We start from the raw sequence: 25526 nt of genomic DNA on the forward strand, positions 1-25526 counted from the left end.
AAGGAGCAAACTATATCCAATCACAAACACAGGCTATAGTGACGTTTGTTCAACAGAAAGCAGCTAAATATGGCTATACGACTTGAGAGCTTATCTTTTATATCACTCTTTCAAGTAACCTTGTGTCCAGGATGTTGCATTTTAAAGCCTGTTACGGCATTTTATTTGTTAGTGATTAGCCTGGCGTTGATTATCGTAGCTGTAGGAGTGTGATGTGTAAAAAAAAAAGAAAATATTTGGGTTTTGTGGTTCTAACCACATTTTGTGTTGAGTTAACCTCTAGTGGAATCACAGAAGTAGCATATCGGACTGCATCAAGGTTTTGAGTTTCAGATTAGATCAGAAGTACAGGGTAGTAGGTTCTAACTTTATCCTGCGGTAAGTGGAATGCTTTCATTTAGATTTTGTGAACCCAATTCCATTATCGAATCCATGACGGTATATTTTCTGTACTGCTTTATCCAATTCAAACACACAGAATACACAGAGGGAATGTACAAACTCCTCACATAAAGGCGCCCAAGCCCAACCTGGCAACATTTCTCCTTGTAAGAGGCAAGAGTACTACGAACTACTGTGTGGCCCCTGCTCGTTGCTTATTTCATCCCTCTCGGTCCGTGTGTCTCAGATCATTTCCTTCCATGGAAAGGTAGCATTGTTTTTCAGAAGTGTGGCAGCACCAGTGCAGGATAAATGTGTCCTTTCCATGCAAATTTGCTCTCCAATGTTTCCTCTCAGGAAACCCTGCTTTGTTTGTGATTGTCACAGCCTGTGATCGGCTTCATGTTACGTAATTATAATGAACACCAGTGTGTAAAAATGGTGCAGGTCACTCTTTGACATCTTCATGCAGTTCTGCCAGTGAAAGCGCCATATTACTGGGTCTAGTTTATAAACTGAAACGATCCTGTCCAGCGTGGTGTTGACTTTGAAAACAGAGCTAACCGTGGAGATTATTAGAGCTTGGCAGCTCGTTGGGTCTGCACTGGAAAAACGCTCTATTGATTGCTTTGGTAGAAAAATTCATACGTCCAAATCATGGACGGTCGCTTGCCAAACCAGCGCGGAGAGCACAGTGGATTGATTTACAAGCTGGTGTGGCAGAAATACACACCGGGATTCTGGCGGGTCGGTATTGACTCCCACCCTGCAGGTGCTGGTATTTACCGTCATTGAAAAAAAAAAAAAAAAGAGAAAATCTTTCTATTTGTGAATGGCTTGTAATTACAGTGGCTCTTCAGCTGAGCACATAAATCCACCTTTTTTGTTATTTCAAGAGGTTCATTAATACGCACTCTCTGGGTGAACTCTCTCTGGGTATATTTGATCGTCTGGAAGATGAAACTTAGTTTTTCTATTTGTTCTGTTCAAGTAGTTGCGTTACGCTCTGGTTACAAATACAAACTTTGTGTGTACAAAGTCTTCAATTTTTTTTTTCTTTCTTTGGCCACATTTGCTCATGAAACAGTGACATGACTTAGAGGAATACTTTATTGTCAGAGGATTAAGGTGTGTGTGGTAGGTGCCATCAGCCGTTGTCTAAATTCCAACCTGTGGCTGAAGTTGTTGAAAAAGGATATTTCTGGGTGTGAATAATGCATGTGTGTCTAGTGTGTTTAGTCAACTACAACAACCCATGCATGGGCCTCAGCTTGCATATACAAATTAAGTAAAAACAAAGAAACTTTGTCCCACATGTGCGGCCGAGCAGGGAAGTGTGTTTTGAGTGTTCATGCATTTGAAGACCGCACAGTTTATTTATTTGTATTGGTATTTGCATGAAATGGAAATCAGTGGTGGTATCTTTTGGAGAAAGAAGCTTGTTCTGTTATGTGTTCCTACTGGAACTGACATCAGCAGGGTGAGCGTCGGGTAGATCAACAGCTTGTCGTTTCACAGCATTTTCATAAACAAATAGTACATCTTTAATCATTCCAGCATCAGTTTTCAGCTGATTGAAGTCTTTTTTTCAGGCAGAGATGACATGCTTAATCACACTGTCATCATCAGCTCTAAATGAAGCTGTTTTAATCACTTATTCTTGTTGTTTTGGAATCTTAAACCACAATCCAACATATATTTGTTGTCAACAGTTTATTTCCCTTTTATGCATCTTACCTATTACATAGAGACGGCATCAGCCTCAACAGTTTGCCAATGTTACTTCTCCTTCATCCCATACAAGAAGAAATTGGGCTGAACTTAAAAGAAGATCCCAGAAGAGAGGAGCTTAGATGGTTTTCGGAATAACAAACAAACGAAACAAAAAAAAAACCCACACCCTTAAATCATTGTTTGACATTGTCTTGCCATAGAGCAACAGTAGGTGGTCCAGGCTTTAAAGCGTACTTAAAAGACGTACTACTCATCGCGTTGGGTAATTGCCTCAGCTTAGTGCCTTAAGTGTGAGATGTGTCTGAGACAGAGGACTGTGTGTTTGACCACAGCGTCTTTATCTGTCGACTATTTTTACTCTTCTGCCCGTCCATAATTGATAGACTTGTCGTTTTAAATTATGTGACAGTCAGGATTTAACAGCAAGGTGTGTGTGTGTGTGTGTGTGTGTGTGTGTGTGTGTGTGTGTGTGTGTGTGTGTGTGTGTGTGTGTGTGTGTGTGTGTGTGTTTTCTTCTTCTATCCTTTCAGTTTTGTTTCTGTATCACTGTTTCACTCCCTGTTTATCTTTTGTTCCGTCTCCTTTTTATGTTTTTATGTACTTCCTGTGTCTTTCTACCTGTGTGTTTCCTTTCCTTTGCCTCCCTCCCTGCTTCCCAGCTTGTGTTTGTTGTCTTTATGGAGTGTTAGCAGTCTTAAAGGAGGTTGAATGGGCGCTATCGAGCATGTCGGTCAAATCTGATTTGGCACGCAGGTGACAGAGACAAATGAGGCTACACTAGCAGTATTTCTCCGACGTTCCCACCGCAGCTTAAGACTTCTATTTCAATGCGTGTGTACTGCCACAGGTGATGAAGCGTGTTGTTTGTGTATTATGAATGTGAAAAAAATAACGATGTGTCACCTGTTTAGTGAGATGAACCCTGATGTCAGAATACGTTTAAATTGTGAAAAAAAAGATGACGTATTTTGGATTTAGTTGTGAGAGATTGGCTCATGCGTGAGAGTTTGAACTGGTTTGACTTTCTCTGATGAGCTGCAGACTCACTTGAGGGTCAGCTGCGCTGCTCAGAGAGTTATCCTTTGGCCTTCTTAGCGTGTGTCCTGAGTTCCTGAGTAACAAGACTGGAACTGAAGCTTCCTGGAGTCACTGATTTTGCCACGTCATGGTAAGAGTGTGTTTTGCCCCCAAGGGACGGCGCAGTTGGTCATGTGGTCCATGTGTTTTGACGTTTTAGCAGCGGGGGGGGGCTAAAGGCCTTGCTCAGAGAACCACTGTTGTGACCCAGCATGGTGACGGAATACTCAATACAGTGGTGTCTGCTTTTACATGAGTGACATTGATTTCTGCTAACAAACCCTTGTGATGCAAATTAACTTAGAAAGATTTTGAGTTGCTTTGAGGAGACCTGTTGATGCTCCGTGTCTCTCAATGGGAGATTTGTTAGGTATATATAATTGGGGCAATATGATTGGATGTTTACGCAATGTATGTGCTACAGTTGCATTGATGGGTTTGTATTGCTTTTAATAAAGTTTTATAAATACCAACATATATATATATATTTTTTTTATTTTAAATTAAATGGATATTACTTACTTATTACTTAGTGTTATTCACCATTTACCGTTGTGCCTCTTTTTTTGTTGTCTGTATGTGCAGACGAGTTTGTGGATATGTATGCCTTTTACGTATTGTATCTATCTGACAGTATTTTGAGCTACATTTCATTGTCTGAAATGTGCTATTTAAAAACACAACATTGGAAAATAAAAGATTGTCTGATTGATTGTTTGGCATTTTATTCTATATCTTCAATCTAATGTATGTATTGTTGGCTTTGAACATATCTTTTTATAAAGAGATGGTGCTGCAATATACAGGGATTTTTATGATTTTATCGAAATAGATTGAATTTGTGGTCTTAAGTATTAAAAATTTATTACAGACGACAAAAGGAACACAGTACTGACATGATCTTGTGAGGCTTTGATCATAAATTTTTACTTCAAGAAAGTCTGTAAGTGAGGAATTGCTAAATCAGTCTCAGCAAGTATGAAATGACTAAAACATTTTTTCTTTTTCCCATAAAGAATAATAAAAATAAAAAAAATGCTTTGATGTTCAGTTTCTCATTGATGGGTAGATGAAGTGCCTGACATTTGTAGTTAATTATCGAAGGTCTGAATCACGTCTTGCTTTACTGTTTGTAAATGCTCTGTCTATCTCAGTTGGATAAATATGGCAGCGTTGGGCACAGTCTTTAGTTTCTTGGAATTTTTCAACCAAACAAAAAGCTGTTTTGAAGACAGTTTTATGGCCTGTGTTAGGGTTGGTTGCAATGAGTCAAGCTGGCACCGCTGACATCATTGCATTTCAGAAACGCTCTGCAGAGCTTCAATTAAAGTTATTAAATGGACTTCACTTTAAAATAGATATGTAGGCTAAGCCTTTGTTTCATTTTGCGTGGCATGAAACCATTCCGGTTGTCTATAGATGACAGTCAAGTGAGAGTTCTGAATTGAAGTATTGTATTCATCCCACTGTGGGCGACTGCAGTTTTTTTTCTTCGAGTCAACAGACAATGTCAATAATTTGTCAACAAACAAATATCATTTGATATCATGTGTCCAAGACTGCAAGCATGTCTGGATTGGATTGGATGAGATGCCGGGGTAACAGAGACCGGTGAGGAGAAACGTGCCTCTCTACTTTGTGTTCGGTAACCATAATGGGTGACCATATGGACTCTGTTTGTGTAAATGATTTTCAAATGGAGCCTTTCTGTTAGGTCAACATGGCTAATGTGTTTGAAAACACTGCAGTGGAAGGAAGTAACCGCATGAGGAGAGGTGTCTCTCACTTCATTGCCTCTGGAGATTCCGTTCACCTGTGGGATCTCAACAAGAGGGACCTGTTTGAAATCTGTTAAGTACGTTATGAGATTCGTTTCTGAAAGTATTCTTTGAGTGGATCACATGAGCCTATTGTTGTCACTTACTGAAGCTACATTAGCTCACACCTTTCAATTTTCTTCTTAAGGCGTATGTGAATAATAACACTGATTGTCTCGGGCCCTGTGGGCATTTTCAAGTGAAAACGGCAAACTTTTGCAAGCGGCTGCCAAGGTGGAACTTTTCCAAAGCACCCTGTCTCTATCTGAACAGGGGGAAAGGAAAACTTTTCTGAAAAGATGCTACTGCGCATGTTAATTTGTCAGTTTTTCTTGAGAGGCATGTGTGTGTGGTTTCATGACCAAAACAAACAACAACACCCACCAGTGGCCCTCGATGAAAACGACATTGTTTCGGCCGTTTCCGTGTAAATGGACATCGTTTTCAAAACATTGCCGTGTAAATGCGATTTTGAAACGAAAGTGATGCGTTTTCAATTGAAAGATAGTTGTGTAAACTATCTTTCGGGGGCTCAATAGTCGCTATTTTTCCTCGGCAATGTGACAAACTCACTTCTCAACTTTATAAGAACTTTTGTGTTTGATTTTGCTCTGACAGTTCAAAGCTACATCTGTTTGCTAAACTGGTCAAGTAGTAAACATGTAATTACACATACATTCTGAATTGTGTTGTATTTTGAAACTGATGCTTAACATGTATCATCAGATTTGAACCCTGAGCCCCCCCCCCCCACACACACACACACACACCCTCCCCTCCGCTGCCTTTGATCCTAAACATGCTTCATAATCTGCTCTCTGAATCAAGCAGGAGGCACACACACACACACACACACACACACACACACACACACACACACACACACACACACACACACACACACACACACACACACACACACACAGAAGACACGTACACAAACGTAGAGTGGCTCAAAATCAACAAACTTTGAAACCAAATCATGGCGGTGGACTGTAAATCAGCCCGCTATCTCGCTATACTATCTCAAGCAAACCGGTTGGATGGTCTGCTGTTTGCGAGGCAGGTTGGTGCTGCAGAGCCAGGCAGTCTGATGAGGGCATTTTCTTACTTTGTCACTCGATTATTCCGAAAGAAACATTGTTATGGTTTGCTTTGAATCCTGCTTGCAGCAATCACAGAGTGATTAGCTTGTTGATGTCTTATTTTTCTCTCTCTGTCAATTAAAGTCTAATCTACTTTGCTGAGATAAGCTGCCATGAAACGGCTTTGCCCTTTTGTGTAGTTCGGCCTGAATAACCTCGTCATTGCTCATGATGAGTTTTCACTTGAGCCTGGCATATATACGGTATGTTTGCTCCAGCATCTGCTTTGACTGAATAGCTGTACTGTACATCTTCCAGTGTACACTGACGCTGTGTGTGTGTGTGTGTGTGTGTGTGTGTGTGTGTGTGTGTGTGTGTGTGTGTGTGTGTGTGTGTGTGTGTGTGTGTGTGTGTGTGTGTGTGTGTGTGTGTGTGTGTGTGTGTGTGTGTTAGGCCTCGGTGTGGTGTGCAGTGTGTGAGAGCTACTTGTTTACCTCTGTGATCTTTTCACCCGGTGCAGTCTTAGTAAGTTTGACTCAATTTGTAAATACAAACCAAGCCACAAAAAATATGTTTTTTAATGTTTTAATGGAGGTTTTGCTACTAATGTGAGGTAGCCCACCAGTGCAATCCTGCCTAATATCGTTCACATGTGGAAAGGTCGACATCTGAGCTGTTGAGAGCAACATGACAAGGTGTGACAGATGTTGAAGAAACAGACCCATCCAGCTGGTAATTGAGTTAATCCAGCTGTGTCCTTCATCGTTCTGTCTGTATTATTATTTTTGAACCCAATTACTTGATAATAAAAGACTCAGAGGTTTCACTCATTCTTTCCACTTGTTAATTTATTTTTTTTTTTTTACGTCAGGTGCCCTTATCACCGTCTGTTTATGCGGTTAAGAAGAATGCTGTTGCCTCCCCCTTTTTGTGCTTTTCACTTTTCTCCATTCTCGCTCCAGCTCTCCCTCCCTCTCTTTCGATCTTAATTCCACCACATTCCAACCTGCAACGAATTAAACATAAGCAATCCCAGTAGAATACTTTTTAGAAAGGCAAATCACTTGGATGAAACTTCTCCCCTGTGGCAAAATGATCTTAGTTCATCACTCTCACGATTTACTTTTTATTTTTACGTGTTTGCAAAGTGAAAACATGTGAAATACTTTAACAGAATTAAATGTACCAAATGGAAAAGTGTCATGTTTATTTGCTATTTTTTTAATAGATTTTTCCATTCTTTTTTGTGTTACTTTACATGCTCATCAGTTGGACTTTGCTTGAGCATTTTGTTGGTGTAAACACTTTTTTTTCCGGTGGTTGTCCAAAATAATTGCCCAAATGTGACGTTTGTTTCTTGTCATATTATGAAGGCTTCAAGTCTCATAGTAAAGAATGGTTTTGGCACTGTCGACGTGTCGATAACTGGATTAATAGTACTACTACCATCTCAACATGCGAATCTCAATTGAAACAAGTGTACAAAAACTCTTGAGATTGTTTTGGCTCTGTGAGAACATGACAAAAATATTGTTTTGTCTTCTATATTGTCTGCAGTAGAATATGTTTCAATGTGTAATCATGTTTGTGCATGTCAACATATTTGGCCAATGAGACAGATGCCCACAACTGGTGTAAATTAGAATAACACTTACACGGACGTTGAAATCTCAAAGCACAAAGACATTAACATCATCTTACCTAAGTGTGTGTTTTGTTTTTTACACATCGCATGTTGACCTGATATGGTGCAGCACTAGGGCAAGTACTCAATAAAGAAAGAGCAATGTCATATTTATTTTTTTTTTTTGTCAAATAAACAACATTTACACGAGTAAAGCAGACTCCAGATCATATATTTGTCTCGTGCTCATTAGCAATTTGATTACTCGTTTGCATAAATAACAGTTTTTTGTTTTGGGTTTTTTCCCCCCTTCGCAATGCTCACACCAGTTATGGCAAATGGACACTAACGAAACCAAGACATGTTTCCGACGTGTCAGGAAATGAATGTCATTGAATGAAAATCAAAGCCATATACAATAATAACAATAAATGTTAAATTGAACTTGTTAAATCCAAACTAATCTAAGATGATGCTGATTTTATTTGTGGTTCTCACAAGAAAGTTGTTGACATGTACAGCTCAGTACTTTTTCAGCACTGACAGCCCACATTACAGCAATAACTGTAGATATTTTGGTGAAGAAAATGAAAATTGTGTAGTTTTGTCGTGAGGTGAAGTTAGCTTTAGTAGTGAGCTCTGTGAAGTACTGTTTGTGGTGTTTTCAAACTTTTAATGAAGGTTTATTTATATAAAAGCCGTATTACAAGAGGACACACACTCTGCTGTGTTTGTGTATGTTCAAGTGAGATACCAGACACATACAACTCATCACTTCCTGTTTACAGTACTGTGAGTACATGAAAGCTTCACCGAACTTTGTGTTTAATTATGAACTTTTCCTTACATACATTCGATTAGTGTTCTGTTCAGTGGAGTTTGTGAGTAGCAGGACAGGCATTGACTGTTCCAAATGTGGTTTACATTAGCATTGCACTGTACCTCACTCCTCCTCCTCTTCTTTTTCTTCTACTTTGTCTCCTTTCCAAGCAGAATTTTTGCAAAGACAGTCAGACAGTAGTAATAAAAAAAGACATGAGTTTCTCATATGTGCCTCCTGGTTTATGATGTGCTGTTCCTGGATGTTATACTCACTGCTTTATTCTGCTTTTGTGTGCAGTTGCAAGACCGCTGAGATTTGACACATGATGATTTCAATGTCTCATTCGTTCTGACACCTACTGATCACATCGTCGCTCAATTATTAACTGTTTTCTCTCTGTTTTTAATGCATGTACTTGTATGTATCTCTCTCTCTCTCTCTCTCTCTCTCTCTCTCTCTCTCTCTCTCTCTCTCTCTCTCTCTCTCTCTCTCTCTCTCTCTCTCTCTACCTGTCTCTATCTGCATGTTGGGGCAGTCAGTCAGCCAGTCTGTTGTAATGGGGAAAGCATGGAGTTCCCAGCAGAGTGACTCATTGCTCCAGCGAACAGGGGTCGTGTGGGTGTATGTGTGTGTGTGTGTGTGTGTGTGTGGAGTGCTGTGTGGGTGGTTGTGGGCGGGATTTCCATGTCTGTGCGTGTCAGTAAGTGTACATACATGTATGTCCCGCCATGTTTTCTGCAGTTGGGATGTACAGTATATCTTTCCTGTGCCTTTCCTTCCCGCTGAACACATGTTGAAGTTGCTCTGAAGGGCTGCTTAAAGGTCCTCCCAAACACATAAACGTCACCACATTCGCCATGAGGAAAAAATCTTCTTTACTTCCTCCTACATGGTATTCCTACTCTGGGTGAAAAGTCTCCCATTGGAATCTATCCTTAAGTGTTTTTGGCCAAAAGCCTGTTATTAACATTTCATGAGAACACCCAGAACTGCAATAGCTGTTGAGAAAAATGACACAATATGCCATCTCTAAGTATACAATAGTTATAGGTTATAGTCAGGATTTTACTGATGTTAAACTTACCTATGCTCTTTTTTCTTCTTCAATCTCACTCAGTCATACTTGACAACAAAAGTAGATTTATGTTACATTCAGATTGCCAGTTAGTTTGCTGAAAAGGGTGTAAGCCTTTATCATTTAAAAATAAAGATAAGTGAATTAATGTTAGTCTAGGCTTGTTTAATTATTAGCTGTATTGTTATATTTGCCCTCAGTTGTATTCCTTGATCTTGTGTCTCTCCAGCCGCCATCTGCTTTGTTGTCCACTGACCTGTTTGAGTTTTAGTTTGTAAAGGACTTGACACAGAGGGCAGGGTCAACCAAAAAGTTCAAACCTACATTATAACATTACAATAACTGTATTGTTAACGCCTGCTGATATCTGATATTCTGTATGAATATTTACTGTTCGAAACTTAAAGGTGTAGGGCGGGGCAGCCTCCTCCCACCTCCAAGTGTTTGGAATTGTGCCAGAATGGCAGTAAATGCAAGTGAATTTATGACCCCCCTTAGGTTACATTTCTTCAGTGAAAGCTCTGACATAAGAGGGTTAATAGATGTGGAGACAATAGAGAGGGGGGGCTTCACACATCACATTTTACCACCCGTCCAAATTGGAAAGGAGCCAGTGTAAATGAATCATGGTTGCATCAGCAGATTTGTATCTGTCGCACAAACAGTTAATTTTTGCATTTGTGTTGGGCAATTTAGAATTGAAAGAAGTGCACCCTATGCATTGCTCTGCTTCGCTACTAGAATCCAGGTCTGTGATTATCGGCAGACAGAGACACTATAATTATAATCAATTTTAATAGCGTTCACCTTTTCCTGTCAGACAAGAATACACATAAAAACATCTAATTATTTTGTTAGTGTAAAGTTGTGAATGAATATCTTCTCATGCACAGCCATTCCGGTTGATTCGCGTGAACTTTTGACTTAGTAGTGACATCAATGTGACATTATTCCACTGGGGGAATGCGTCTTTCCTGCTCTGTTCCAGTGCGCCACAGCAGATAATCTAATCAACATGTCTGATCTGACACAAGTTTTTTTTTTTTTTTGCAGGATGTCCCGCCAGTCACAACCTGATTGATTTGGGTTGTGAGGTTCTTGTTCAGTCAGGCAAGGCAGTAATGGGATTTGCTCTTGCAAACCTCTAGTTATGAGCCAATATAATCTATTACTTGTGTAACAGAGAAACGGTCACATTCACACATTCACACCCATGAGCAATTTTAAAGTCACCGATTGGCCACAAACCCATGTTTTTGGACTGTGGAAATGCACAGGGAGAAAATGCAAACACTGCAGGAAACGCCCCCAAGCCCAGACTCGGTGCCTTTCCACACAAGAACGCCGTTTCACGTTAACACATTGTTTTCCCTGTGATCATCCACACGGCGCGGCATTTAGGAGTCCGGAAACTGTTCCAGAGTGGGGAAATTCTAAAACGTCGGCTCGGCTTTGAGGTGTGGACGGGCAAAGATGCACATTTGCGGAAAACAATGATGTCATTGACCCCCTCTCCTCCACTGCTGCATTTGGCGAGTCACAGTGCCCCCTAAAGGCCTGGCATATATACTACGTTGTGTTGGGTTGTGTTCATAGTGACGTGTGGATGGAATTATTATTTTTTTTTTTAACAACGCTGGGGAGAAATAAGATTGTTTTGGCTCATGTGGACAGGAACTTAAACTAGTCATTTTCTCACTATTGGGTCAAAGGGCTGACCACTGATTCACCACGTGGCCCGTGTGTTGTATTTATTTTTAACAATAACCCTTTTGCCGTCGAATGAAAAGAAAACGACACACTATGTGTTGCTATTTTTGTCACTCTGCCCCATTCCATCAAATGCCGTTAAACAGCGGTAAGGCTCTTCACATCCAATGGTGTTTAACACTTATGTAAGTTCAAAGTTCTATGCTGTGGTGTAACAAGCAGCCAGTGTTTTAAACCTTAGCCTCGGTTCTCCAGAAGTCTGGGCCCAAGCTGTGCAGTTCAGTCCCACTACTATTACACAAGAAAGCAATAAGCAAACCAGATAGCAACATACAACACTTTGGGACAGGACAGGAGTCACATTTTCTCTAAGTTTGGTTATAGACAAGGTTTCTACTTTTAATGCAAGTTAAGCTTTGAACTACTTCTCTCACCGCCATTTCCATTGTAATGACATGCTATCAATGGAGACAAATGACAACGTTTTTAACATGCAGACATTCCAGCTAGCCATATTTTTGTGTGTGTATATTTATGCCCCTGTGTGTTTCTCAGCGTTCCATAAAACAGCAATCTTCAGCTATCTGCTTCATGTCTTTATAATTGCTCCCAGCAGTAGAATGGCGCCAGTCAAATATACATGGACGCGCACTGAAACGCCCGCACGTGCACACACACTGAAATACATATACTCGCAGCAGCTCATCAGAGGAGTGTGGCAAAGCCGAACTGCGCAGCGTTTGTTGGCTGGTTAACCTGCAAGCTTATTGACTTGGACTCCGTCTGATGCAGCTATCATCGGCAACACACGAGCCAAAGTTGAGTCCCTACATGCATTTGACAAAGTAATTATTCAAGGCATCAAAAGACTCACGACTAATCTATTTATTGTGGTCAGAATTGATACATTTTGTTTTGCGCAAAATGCAGCCTTTCATTATTTGCCTCAAAACTTAGAGAAATTTATATTTGAAGTGTTTGCCTGTCAGTTCTTTACTCTCCGTTGGGCTTTGTCATTTCTTGTAATATTTATGTATATTGGCTTTGCAGGACTAGTAATTGATCACACAAGCAGACTTGTGTATGTGTGTCCCTGTACGCCTGTGGCTGTGTCTGCCTGTATGCGAGGCTTTGTTGGATAACAGAGAGCAGATGTGGGAGGGGAGGTGGGTGTATGTTTAAAGAGCTTGTCATTGGCTCATACAGAGCAGATGTTTGTTGGGCCATCATCTTCCTGCTGCTGCTACTACGACTCAAAATGTTCTGCTGCACTTCAGAGAGCGAAGCGAGCAGCACAAAGCGGGCGCGAGACTCACAAATACACTCCGTTCGGACGTGCGATTGGACACAGCACACTGCTCGATGCATTGACAAAGGTTTAGGTCAGTGTGCAGACGACTGGGAACTTCAAGTGGGACACTATTGCTGTGGAATTTTCCAAACCACAGTTATAAAATGCTGTGGTTTACGGTAATATTCTGGTGCTGCCAGCTGACTCCAGTTGAACGTAGTCCAAACAGTTAAGGGTAGTTAAACACAGCCAAACACGTTGAGTGGTGAGATCACATCTATGGTCGGCTTTGTTTGTGGAAATATTTCTTTTGTCACTTTCTGAGTGTTCGCTTCATTTCGTTTCTCACTGTGCATTTACAAGAAAAGCAAGGCTTATAAACAAATGTCATCAGCAATTTTTCGTTGCTGGTTTAGTCGGCATTGTTGCTTAAATAGTCCTTACCTCATACCGAATGAACATGGACGAGGTGATTATTGCTTAACTTTAAGAGAGGGCTGAAATTATTCAAAGAAGACCCAAGGCTTTGCGAATAGCAACACATGAGCAAAATTGCATTATGTACTCAAGTTAAACCTTCCGAATTAACAAAATCAATCGTGGGAAAATGTAAAGAATGAATTTATATGATCCTAAAGAAGCTTCACATATTAGTCCTTAGGCTTCTTGGCAGGCAAAAGAGGTGTCATGCTTTTCTGAACCCTGATACTTTAGTGTTTTTGCCACTGATAGGATTTGGCATGTGTACATCTCTCCTAGACTGTTTATGATCACTCGAAAATACACTTTAGTCACGTTGTTATGCACAAGGACCTCCATTTTTGACTATTGTACAGCCATAAAATCTAAATAATACATATGAGCATTGCATGATATGAGTTCATACTGTAGTATATATTCCACGCAAATGCCCCAAAGCAGATTACTTCACTTCCAAGAGTACAATGTATTTTAGTGTAACCCACAGACATTTGATCAGAGTACCTCATTGAAAATTAAGAAAAGTACCGACATCGTCATTTTTGTTCATTCAGCTTAATATAGTCTTTTATTATTTCAGTTTTATTATCATCTTATATACAAAGAAATTAAATCCAGAATGTTATGGCTTGTCGGCAGGTCGCGTAAAGCCCAGTAGACCGATTATCGCTTCGCTTTAGGATTATCAAGACTTAAAGAAAAAAAACCACAGCCATACTGTGCAGTGTACGGAGTGCTGATTTGTAGCAGATCTTGACAGAAAACTGTGGCATTTAGTGAACAATGAGTTCTGTGTGTACTGTTAGACCCCTGAATGAAGACTTCCATGGCTGCTGTTGGCAGCAGATGTGGTTCCACTGGACAGCATCTGTTTGGCCACTCTGTTTGTGGTCTTTCGCTTCTCTTGCAGGAGTGCTTGTAAGCTGGAACTAAATGTCTTGGCTCTCTTCGGTGATTTCATACACAAACTTTATGGAGCTGGTTACCAAGAAAAAAGCAATTGGACATATTCAGTCATTGGCATTAAGACAATGAGCTCTAAATTACATGATTTATAATCCTCACTTCTAATGACTCTGTGTTCATGAATGTTTTTAAGTTTACCAAGACCAAGACTTGTCTTCAGTTCTCGAGTATTGATGAGAATGATCTGATTCACGAGTTTCTTTCGATGCCAATTTGTAGCTCCACCGTGACTTTGCATACAGAAAACTGAAGGTTGAATCTCTCACTGTGGTTAGCTTTTGCACATGGTGGTGTTTACTGTGGCACTGACTGCCGGGACAGTTTTTTTTTTTTTTTTTTTTTTTTCATTTATTTTTTTCTCATCCCTCTTAAGCAGAGCAATATAAACACCTCACACCTTACCACATGCAGGAGATTGATGGTTGCCTGTGGCCGGGGTTGAAGCAGCTGTCATTTAATACAGCTTGGTTTCACTCTTCCCTCTCCATCATCACCAGCCCTCCAGTGAGAAAGAACTGTGTAAAATTGAATAAGTCACCAGATGTTTGCATATTGCCAACTGCGGGAAGAGCGAGAGAAATTCAATGGATGCACTGTCAACAGGTGTAGATGAGAACGTCAGACGTCTGCTCAACTTTCACTGGTCATCAATTATTTATCAGCAGTTGGATTTTCATCCATCCTTGTTTCCTGCAGTCAAACATGAGACACGTTTAATTAGGAATCAGTTTTTTTGTTACTTCAAGATTGAAAAGTGAGAGTATGAAAAGAGATCACTAATATTTCAGATTTCTTCCCTCCACTTTGTGGTTAAGTAAATGACTATAGACAGCCTGCTTCCATCTTTTTATATTCAACCAATAAAGTATTACATTTTTCTGTATCAGTTATTCAATTTTTTGGTCTTTACATGTCAGGAACATGTCAAATGAAATGAGTTGACAAAACCAGAAATGCAGCTAGAAATGTCTTGGTTAACTGTTCACAACTCAGTGCCATTTAAAATATGCTCACCAAGGACATAAAGAACTAAACAATTTTCATTTATGTGGACAAGAAATTAGAGAATTTGGGCTTTTTATAATTGAAAAGCCGACTTTGAAGTCAGTTTTTAAAATGATCACTTTTAGTTTCATGTCATTTTGCTGTTCCATTAACTGACAATTTGACTATAGTTAAGTGCTGTTAAGTTGTTTGTTTATTTTCAAACTGAATCATGTTTGTAAAACTGCGATGAGAAAGGCTGAAATCACGTGTTTACTGGTTGAAGGTGTGTGAAATAATCCTTCAGTTGCTTGTCACATTCTTGATCAACATTGAATTGCACCCTCCAACACGCATGCACGCCAGACCGTGGCACATGTGTGTGAATCCGGGTGTTTAGTTCAGGGTTCACCTCATTATGCATTTCAGCCTGTGTTTGTTTATACATAAGGTTGGAGGTTCTGTGTTACAGACCAGTACGTTTGCTGGATTGTATGTGTGTGTGTGTGTGTGTGTGCATTTGAATAACTGGCATATGGTAGCCATCTTGCCCTGGCGGCCGAGCTGAAGGAAATTCCAGCGTTATGGAGTTAAGGCCAAGATACTGCAGCACCACACACACATGCGCACACGAAACAGCACAGGTTTGTGTTTCTTGTGCCAAACTCCCGCACACAGTCATTTTTTTTTTTTTCACTTTTGAAGAGACTAACAACTTGATGGAAAATGTTCTTTTCACTAACAAGCCAAAAGCTGTTTTGCATTTAATATTCCCTCTCTTTTTCTCCAAAGCACTCATCCTGCCCTATTTCGTCTCACTCTCTCTCTCTCACACACTTACACACACACACACACACACACACTCAGGCCTTGGTCTGTGGGTTGGCTTGGTGCTATCTCTGTACACACATGGCAGCCATTACTTTTTGTGTGTTTAGGCCTGGGCAAGAAATTGGACACAAGCCCAGCCGTTTGATTGCTGGATAGCGCAAGCATGCATTAGTATCTGTAGTGGGCTTTACTCTGGTTTTCAATATCCACCATGGCTTCATATATTTATGCCAACTTATCTTTTGTCCATTTGTCATCCTGCGTGTGGTTGAAGGAGCATCGATCAAGTCCAACTATGTGTTCAGCCATATTAGCAGCCTCTGCCATCATGGCCTCCATGATGCTCCTATTTCATTATATAAGCCAAAAACACTCCCACAGTTTAAACATATTATAATTATGACAAAGCACTGATTGTATAGCAGCCATGAAACTATTGCCAGACCTGAGATGATGGCTGATTGATCAGTAGAGGATTTCACCACCCGCCCGGCTTCTCCTTCCTTGGTAACAGATGTCCTCTTCTTATCCTGTACTTGTTCCTCAGGAACACGGCCTCTCATTTTTCCACTTCAGCGGCGTCCTTATCTCTTGTGCACTTAAGACCTATCACCACGGGGTGGTTTTGATTTTGACGACTGGCTGAACTTTTTTCTGGACAGTAACACCACTTATCGTTCTCTCGCTGCGTCTTTGCGACGGTTTCCCCCGTCTTTGATTTATTCCCTTGTTAGCTGCTTCTATCTCTCTCGGATCAACCCGTTATGGCCCTTCTATCCTTCTTATCCTTTCACCTTTCCAATGAGATAATAAGTGTGTGGCCAAGGCACTTAGGTCCGGTGCTGCCAAGTAAAATATACGAGTGAGGCAGAAAGAGGGAACAAGACAAAGGATGAACGGACAAACACTGCAGCTGAAAAAGCAAAATGTAATTGGTCAGATGGGCATCGGTGCTTAGTGTTGTTGAGGAGGTAGAAACATGACGGAGAGAGATGGTTTTATGTAAATTCCATTTTCAGTGATTTTGGCAAGTGCAGAAAAAGGTCGACAAGAAAGTTCAGGCTTGAGTTGGGGGAGACAAGTGCCAGGGCTGATGTGTGACAGATGAAGCAAGATTTACAATAAAGCGTGTGAAAATCAGAGACAACATTGTTGAATGTGATAATCAAAATTGAACCAGCTGCATAAAGAGTGTGTCAGACGTTCGCTGCATTGTTAAATGTCCTTTTCTTGCATCGAACCTGGACGAACCAAAATTGCAAAGCTGGACACCTCTTTCATTGTGGCCTAGCGTGTGGAGCACATTTCCAGGTGCAGCATGAGCAGGGTGTGCTTCAACTATATGTTTACACAGAAGGCGATGAAGCATAGTGTTGAACAGACTGTTGTCAGGTATGCATGTAAAATAGACAGAAATAGACTGGATGGTGAAAATGATGCTTAAAGTTGTGGTTGAAGCCCTCATAAAGAACAGGAAGTCAGTGCTTTTGGCTAAATATAGAGCAGAGTACTACTGTGAGTGAGATGTTTTTAATTGATCTATACAGAATGTTTATTTTTTTGCTACTGAGTTGCTAATGTATTTATTTTTCACACGATATGAAAAACACAGAATGATGAATATTTTTAGGAAAATAACCTTGATGAATAACGTCTCTATAGATGCAAATAAACTCATTTAGATGCAAGTTAATAATAATAATAACAATTATAAAAGATTAATTATTAATTTGTCGATTTCAAGTGAATGTTTACGAATGAAAGAAAAACAAGCTGAGACTCGGAGGCCTGAGCTCCGTATCAATGCTGCACAAGGAGCAAACGGCAATTTTGTGTCTTATCTTTTGTTGTCACGTGTTGTAACACACACACACACACACACACACACACACACACACACACACACACACACACACACACACACACACACACACACACACACACACACACACACACACACACACACACACACACACACACACACACACACACACACACACACACAAACGTGTGCGAGAGCAGCGTTGTTGTCGCCTTGAAAGGTCAGACAAACAGGGTGTGCAGCAGAAATTGCCATGGTGACCAGTGCAAACACCACAGCCTTTGTAATCCTTTCTCCTCCGTGCTGGCCGGCCGTGCCTGTGTGGTTGATTCAGTGTGCGCACACGCGTTACCCCTGTGTGCTCTTTCCCTCCCTCTCAAACACACGTATGGATGCTCAGGTTAGATAACCCCTCAATAAGTGTTGACCTGTCCTGAAACACACACATGAAGAGACTAATGACCATCAGGTGGCTAAATTACACATCAATCTTTCCTAATCATTAATTAATGACTTGGGGCCTAACAGCCCATCCTCATGAACAGGACATCCTGTAATAATTTGTTTTGTCGCCACACTGCAAAACAGTGTGTGTGTGTGCATGTCTGTGTGGGGATAGAAAATTAGGTTAAGAAGACTGCTGTACTGAAAAGACTTTAATCCAACTACTGACATGTTTGTGAATTGTTAAATGCCAGTCTTTCATCCTGTGTTGTTAATTTTCGCCCAGTCCCTTTGGCTCTTCCTGCCTTCCCCCCTCCCCCCCACCTCCCCCACTCTGTCTCGTTTTCTGTCTTGTAAAGCTGAGTGAATGTGCAGTGGCATGCCAGAGTTTTGGTGAATCACCATGTTGGATCTCACTGCCACAGAGAAGGCCGGCTAATAGAGACCCGTTTTGGATTGGATTACTCATTGTCAGTGTGCACACACATCATTTTACTATGTCCTTTTTTTGTCATCAAATCCAAAAGAGAGGGAAAAAAAAATCTGCCTGCTTTGCACACTCCTGCTTCTAATTGCAGTATTTCCTTTCTCAGTCCCTCACCAGTGTACCTAGACTTTGACCTCTTTGTCCTTCATGATGAAATATTTTTTTTCCTTTTGAGATTTTTTTTTTTACTTTTACTTTCTGTATGGTTCTATTGTGGATTTGTGAAGTGGTCCAAAACAGGAGTCATTTTATATTTTCAGGAGAAAATAGTGGGTTTGTTGGGACTTGGAACATCTGTTGTTTTGCATCTTCTGACTTTTTGTCCCTGTGGGAATTCTTGCTTCACGGGTGCATCCTAGTGACAATAACCATGGCTACATTCCCCCTGTCTGTTCCTGCTCCTGCTGAAAGAGTTACTCTAGAAAGGTGACTGGTGAGGGTGAGTCAGAGAATCGGCTCGTGAGAACAAGCACACACCACCATCGAAAGAAAGAAACTGGAGAACCTTGCTGTAGGTCTACTCTTGGTTATCGCTTGGTAGCTTTTATTCATGTGAATCATTTTTCATAGTAGGATGAATAAGAGCCACACTGCAGGTACCTCCAGGGTATTGCAGCACGCATCGAAACATGTGGGCTTTTCATATTTAAGCTTCAGAAAGACCCCCTCCGGGTGCTGAAGGAAAGTGGTTTGTAGTAATATCAGGTTTGTATAGATTCCAGTAGTTATTCTCCTTTCATTTGAGTTTTGGTCTCACATTGGTAGGCTTTATGTCTACTTTCTCCAACTTTCCACTGCACTGTTTTAAAAACGGTGGCGACAATCATTTAATCAATCGATAAATCATTTAAGCGCCTAAATGTACAGATCCCATATTAGAACTAAGGATAACAAACTGAAACGGTGTTTCAAGTCACTGGAAATCGTGGTTATTCTTTTGCAGCTGTGCAGACATGCTGCAGTCATAACAATAATAATTAACCTACGAAATTATTGGCTTGTTATAAAACCTTCATTATTCTTTCAGCGGGCCTGACTCTTAGTCATAACTGTTGAATAAAAACGTATGCCTGCATACCCCGGGCACATGCTGGGAGTATCTTTTAACACTGCAGTCAAGCTGCCAAAAACAGCTGCTCTGCCCAAACAGATCTGTGCATATCATATTTTATCATCATTACATCTGTGTATATAGATTTAATTTTCAAAGCAACCATTCTGTAAGCAGAGGAGTGCCACTCATGCTGCTTCTCATGTCTGATGAGAAAGTCCATCCGGTAATGAATTGATAAATAACCTGCTGTTTTTTAGAAGGGAACAGATTTAACATTTAGCTCTAAGGAGGCAGGATTGTTTTCAAGCACTTTACGGCTCTGCGTGCACGTGTTTACCGGACCTTGTACTGACTGGTATTAGAGGCGGCATATAAACAGGAAAAAGATGAGCGCAGATGGAAAAAAATAGACCTCTCAAGGTTGTCAAGGGAAGTTGGTGATAAGAGTCTTTAAAGGGAAATCGATAGACTTGAAAGAATGGAATGGAAGTAGAGGATAGCTGCAAAACAGGTATGAGAAGAGGCAGCTTGCACTCAGGAATCTCTGGCTGATCTGGAGGAGACGGTGCAAAATAAAGCAGTGATTTGTTATAAACCATGACATGGTTGTATTTATTGAACCTTGAAGGATTTGGCATTTGAGGGATGGAAAAGCCAAGGACTCACTGCTGAGTGGGGAAGAAAAAAAAAACACAGTTTCAAGGACTTGTAAAGTAAAGCAACAGGTTGAATTTGGTGGACAGTACTGCCATAAGGCCAAGCTTTTATTCCTCAACAAATATTTACAGCTTTTTTTTTTGTGCAATTCAGAAGTTCACCAGTGTGCCCTTTGGATTGCAAGAACAGAATGTACTGCGAGAAAGAAAGCATAAGAAAGCACGGAGAGAGGGAAGGCAAGAGGAATGTAAGCAAGTGGAGGAGCGAGCAGTCTGTGAGTTTCAAATTTGCTGAGTGTGCTGTGTGAAGTTACAGTGGCGAATGTAACACTGCTGTGCTACATCATAAGACACCAGTGGAAATGCGAGTCCCTCGCGTCTCCTTCACAGGGTTTTCCAAGAACTTTTTATTTTTTGGGAGATGTGACTTTAGGAGCCACAGCTGCATAGTCTTTCTATTCAGGATTTTGGCAGATACACTCGCACTTCACTGAAAAAGAGCGATGACATAACTCTCTCTTTTATTTAATACATGTATAGTTTTACTTTTGAAATCCCATATGTGTATTTTTTTATTTTTTTTGCAGTGGGGTCAACATAGTTCATACTTAACTGAGCTTGAGTTGTAAAGAAAGTAATAAAACAAAAAGATATTACATAATTGTTTTGTGTCCTTGGTCTTGCACCTCCATTTTAAAAAGTAGCATGTAGTAGTCAACATGACTTGGATGTTTGTGAGACGTTTGGCTTCTTGAATGACTTGACTGGGTCCTCTTTCAGTTTTTCACGAGTGACAGTTTTGTCTGAAATACTGAACGGTCTTGGATCGAGGCTGATTTTGGTTTATCACCACAATTCAAAATCCACAACAGTATTGAGTAAAAGCCCACAAGAACAAGTGCAGAAGCCATCACAGAGCTGTTTCAATGAATGCTTTTCATTGATGTTTGTGGTTTTTGTCTTCGTGGTGCAACTTTTGCAGTTGTGTAGTTGCTTTTGCTCAGGCTGATGTCCCTCATTATTTCACCCGACACATTGTTAATAGGCTTCTAAATCTTAACAAACACATCGTCAGCATTGCTCAGATGTTGACAGACTCGGAGCACTTGTGCTAGCCAAACATGAAAAGATGATTGTGTTTCTTTTATGGTTTAAACAAACAGATAATCTCTTTGGCAAAGATACCAACAGGCAGAGGCTGCAGGTTTATTTTCAGTCAGCTGCAGTGTATGTTTTAAAGGGCTTTCTTGAAAACCTCTAAAGGCCAGTTTGTTTATGAAGCCCGTGTCACACAGAGCATTCACGGTACTGCTGCACTGGGTACGGCTTGCGTGGACAAGCCTACAGTTTCATCCAGTCTTTTGAATTGTTGACGTGTGAATCTAACCGACTCAATGCTTCATTTATTTATTTGGTACCCACTTGGGCCCATTTAAATTCTCAAGGCTAAAGAGGAAAACCCGCCTACAGTTTGCAGTGGGAATGAATAATCAAGCACTAATTTGTTTACCTACGGGCCGACACCTGTTTTTAACCTCCAGTACTAAATGAATGCAAACGAACAAGAAGCGCTCCTGTGCTGATCGGCCTCCTAACTCGCCGCTCTCTCTGCTTTCTGTGAACGACATCGGAGAAAATCCTGTTTGCATGGCACAAATGAACAAGGAGCTCTCGCTGCTTTGTGCTGACTTCATCCAACCATTAGTCAGCCCACAGAAGATGTCTCATTCGCTTTGTGCAGAAATGTGACATTGAACAGTCTCCGAAGTGAAGTATATGGAAGAATAGCCTCATTGAAAGGCACGATTCTTGAAGTATTTTGACCCCTCTTTTCTTTGACGCGCTACATCATCGCCGCCGGCGGAATATCTGATACCTTTCAGTTTCGGCATGTGCGGCTCCAGCATTACCACGGCAAACAGTGTAATTTTTTTTTACCAAACAATAGACTCATTCTGTGCTCATTGATGCTTCACAGGATGCTTTACAGCAGTTGTTGCGTCACTTATAATGCACTCTTTCTTTCCTGACTGTACAAGGTCGAACAGACGCACCAGCAAGTTTAGTCTGTTTGTTTGTGTAGCCATTGCACTTTAAATTGTTCAGCATTTTAAATCCTGTTTTACTGCACAACTTGTGGAGCTTGTTTTCGTGTGATGTGAATTTTCTTTTCTCATTTGCACAAAGTTGTTAGAGGCATGCATAACATTTGGCTCTCCCTCTTTTGAGAAGGCTTAAAGCCTCATTGGACACGACTTCAGTGAGTCCGGAAATCAGGGACGTGTTGGACGTGTAATCGCTTAGTAGAGTAGTTGTGTCTCAAGCAGATTCAGGTGGAAGTTTCGATTGCTTTATGCAATATTTCAAAAGGTATGGCCTCACACATGCTGCTAATGTTCACTTGTTGTTTCCACGACTACGTATCAAGTTTTACTGTTTTTGTTTCAGAAAAGTTTTGGTCCACTTCAGTATCGGTCATTAGGTAAGAAATAAATCGTGTCTCCACAAGTGATCCAGATGATGTAAATGTACTTATATTAGAGAAGCTTTGCTAAATTCAAGAGTGCATTTGTTGTTATCACTTAATACTTTTGTGCATGCGTACAACAATGTACCAGGACCGTTCTGTTTTTGCCGTTTCCACCGAGTCGGAGCATTTTAAAAAATGTCCACTTTGGCAGCCGACATTTTCCAGAAGTTCTGTTTTCATTTCAGTCACTCCAAGCACCGTTGTTGTGTAATTGGGACACCCAAGACATAACAAAGGTTTTCTGTTTAAACAGGGCCGAAGTAAGATTTTGGTCATCCACAGCCAAGGTCACGGTGGCCCCAACATGTACCCAATGTTCTTCAATGCTATATCCCAGGACTTTTACTGTTTACCTCTGCCAAGAAGGTTTTAAATCACCTGTGTTTGTTTGTCTGTTTATCTCGTCTCTCGGTTAAGAAGATATCTGAAAAAGTAATATGCGGATCATCATGGAAATTAGTACACAAGCACATTTTGATCAAATGAAGAGACCATTACATTTTGGTGGTGAGCCGGATCAAAATAATTGTTACAATTGTTACAAAATTGTAATTTCACAATATATCGTCTTATCTTGTGTTCTTTGAAATCAGGAAATAAAATCATGGGATCACCAAACTACATAAATGAATAAAGGCAGTTGATCTGGATGTGGAATATGTGTCATTTCCCTGTGTCCATATCTACTCTTGGCAGAGGTCACAAATCTCTGATTGTTGTTGTTCCAATGTGTAGTATGTTATATTAACCACATAAGTGAGTTTGGAAGGATATGTTTTAACGTTGCTGGTGCAGAGGAACGTACAACCTCCATCTCAGTGATCGCTGTAGTCAGGATATTCTGCTTTGTATCCTCCTTATTCCTCCCTTAGTAAATGTCCTGCTCTCAAAATTACAAGCAACAATTGAGAGGGCAAAGAGATCACAATGACATCACATGTGTAAAATCATTGTGAACGCAGCCCCTTTCATCGGGAGCCAAGTTTTGCCTGATGCTTCAAGCATATTGCAGGAGATTGTTCCAAACCTTCAGCGTCAAACAGCAGGATTTATAGGTGGGTCTCCAAAGTGGCACAGTTGTTCATGTTTCATGTCACGCCTGTGTTTACTTGATCCCGGACATCGAGGACAAGATCTGTCAGTATCTCTTAAATTATATAACGTTTTTTTTTTTTTTTTTTCCTTCACTGCCAAGCTATGAACTCGTTTAACACCACCCGTATAAAAGCAGTGACCCGCAGTGCAAGCATTACTTTTCGACTCCTGTTGGTTAGTTTGACCCAAAACACACCAAAGAATGAATGATAAATCAGAAAGTCTTTCCTTTACCCAATGCACCATATGACCAAGCACTTTTATGTAGTAAGCTGAATTGAAATGAGATGCAAGCTGTATTCAACAGGACCAGACGTTTGATTGAGTAATTGTAATAATAACAAACACACTCTTCAGTGTGGTCGTATTATTCTTTGGTGATTTGGGTTAAATGTGATTGAAGATGTGTTACGTGGCTTCATAGAACAAGACCTCAAGAAGGATTTTGTGTCCAACTCGAGTGGAACCGGAGCTCTGGTATTCCGAGAAACTGAATAACGAGAGCCAACTAAAATACAACAAAATAAAACATTTCCAACATATTTTCCTTTTTTGTTTTACTTAATAAATATGCTTTCAATACTCGTACTCAACAGTTCCACCAGTCAGACACAAAGGCCAACATCTGTCTTGACTAACGTCTTTGCATTTTCGCAACATTCAGTTTGTTGTACAGAACTGACAATATTCAGTGTGAATGTGTCTGAATGCATTTTGTTGTTTTTCTGCTTTTTTTTTTTTTTTTTCCACCGTTGGCTGGTAGTTCCTGTGGGGAGGAAATTGACCAAAGTGATAGGAAATTTCCCTCCATGCCCATTTTCTTCTACAGGATGAGCAGAATTATGATGGCGATAATACTGCTGCTGTTGCTGCTGATGTTCATGTTGACTGACAAACTGTTCAGGCTCTAAAATAACTCCTAATTATGCATTATGCTGCCTCCTTTCCTGACTCGCACTCTCTCTTTCTCTTTGTGCAGATGCCAGGCCTTTTGTCCAGTCCTGTGTGTCTGACAGTCATCTGGTTTTTATCTTGGTCACTGTGTTCCAGTCGTGCTCAGATTTGGACTGATGAAGGTAAAACGCACACACACACACACACACACACACACACACACACACACACACACACACACACACACACACACACACACACACACACACACACACACACACACACACACACACACACACACACACACACACAGACTTACACTTGCACACACACACACACACACACACACACACACACACGCTGCATTTGCACCACCACGCAAAGAGGCAAAAGTATGAAAATGAAGTGTAGCGATGCACTTTACAACGCACAAGCACAAACTCGTGCACGCGGACACATTCTGTAAAGGATCAGCCTCGGATTCCTTAGGGAACTATTTGAGGACTTATCTTGACTCAAAGTGCTCGCGCTATCTGCAGCTACTGCAGCGGGGTCCAACATTTAAAGTGGAAACATTCGCATTTACCATAAAACTGTGACACATGCTGAAAAAAACCCCCAAAACAACTCTCATCCGTCGATGATTTTTAGGATCTTATTTCTGCT

The 25526-nt window shown here is 40.6% G+C and overlaps 1 protein-coding gene across 2 annotated transcripts in view; it reads left to right on the forward strand.

Moving 5' to 3' along the window:
- The window catches only part of il11ra (interleukin 11 receptor subunit alpha), a 46519-nt gene that overhangs the window by 6164 nt on the left and 14829 nt on the right, over positions 1-25526 (forward strand). For both annotated transcript variants that reach the window (XM_080476859.1, XM_080476860.1), the window contains exon 2: positions 24946-25042. In XM_080476859.1, the coding sequence (XP_080332985.1) occupies positions 24946-25042 (97 nt within the window). The remainder of the gene's footprint in view (positions 1-24945; positions 25043-25526) is intronic.

This window comes from Lipophrys pholis (genome assembly GCF_963383615.2).
Source record: "Lipophrys pholis genome assembly, chromosome: 12".
NCBI lineage: Eukaryota > Metazoa > Chordata > Actinopteri > Blenniiformes > Blenniidae > Lipophrys > Lipophrys pholis.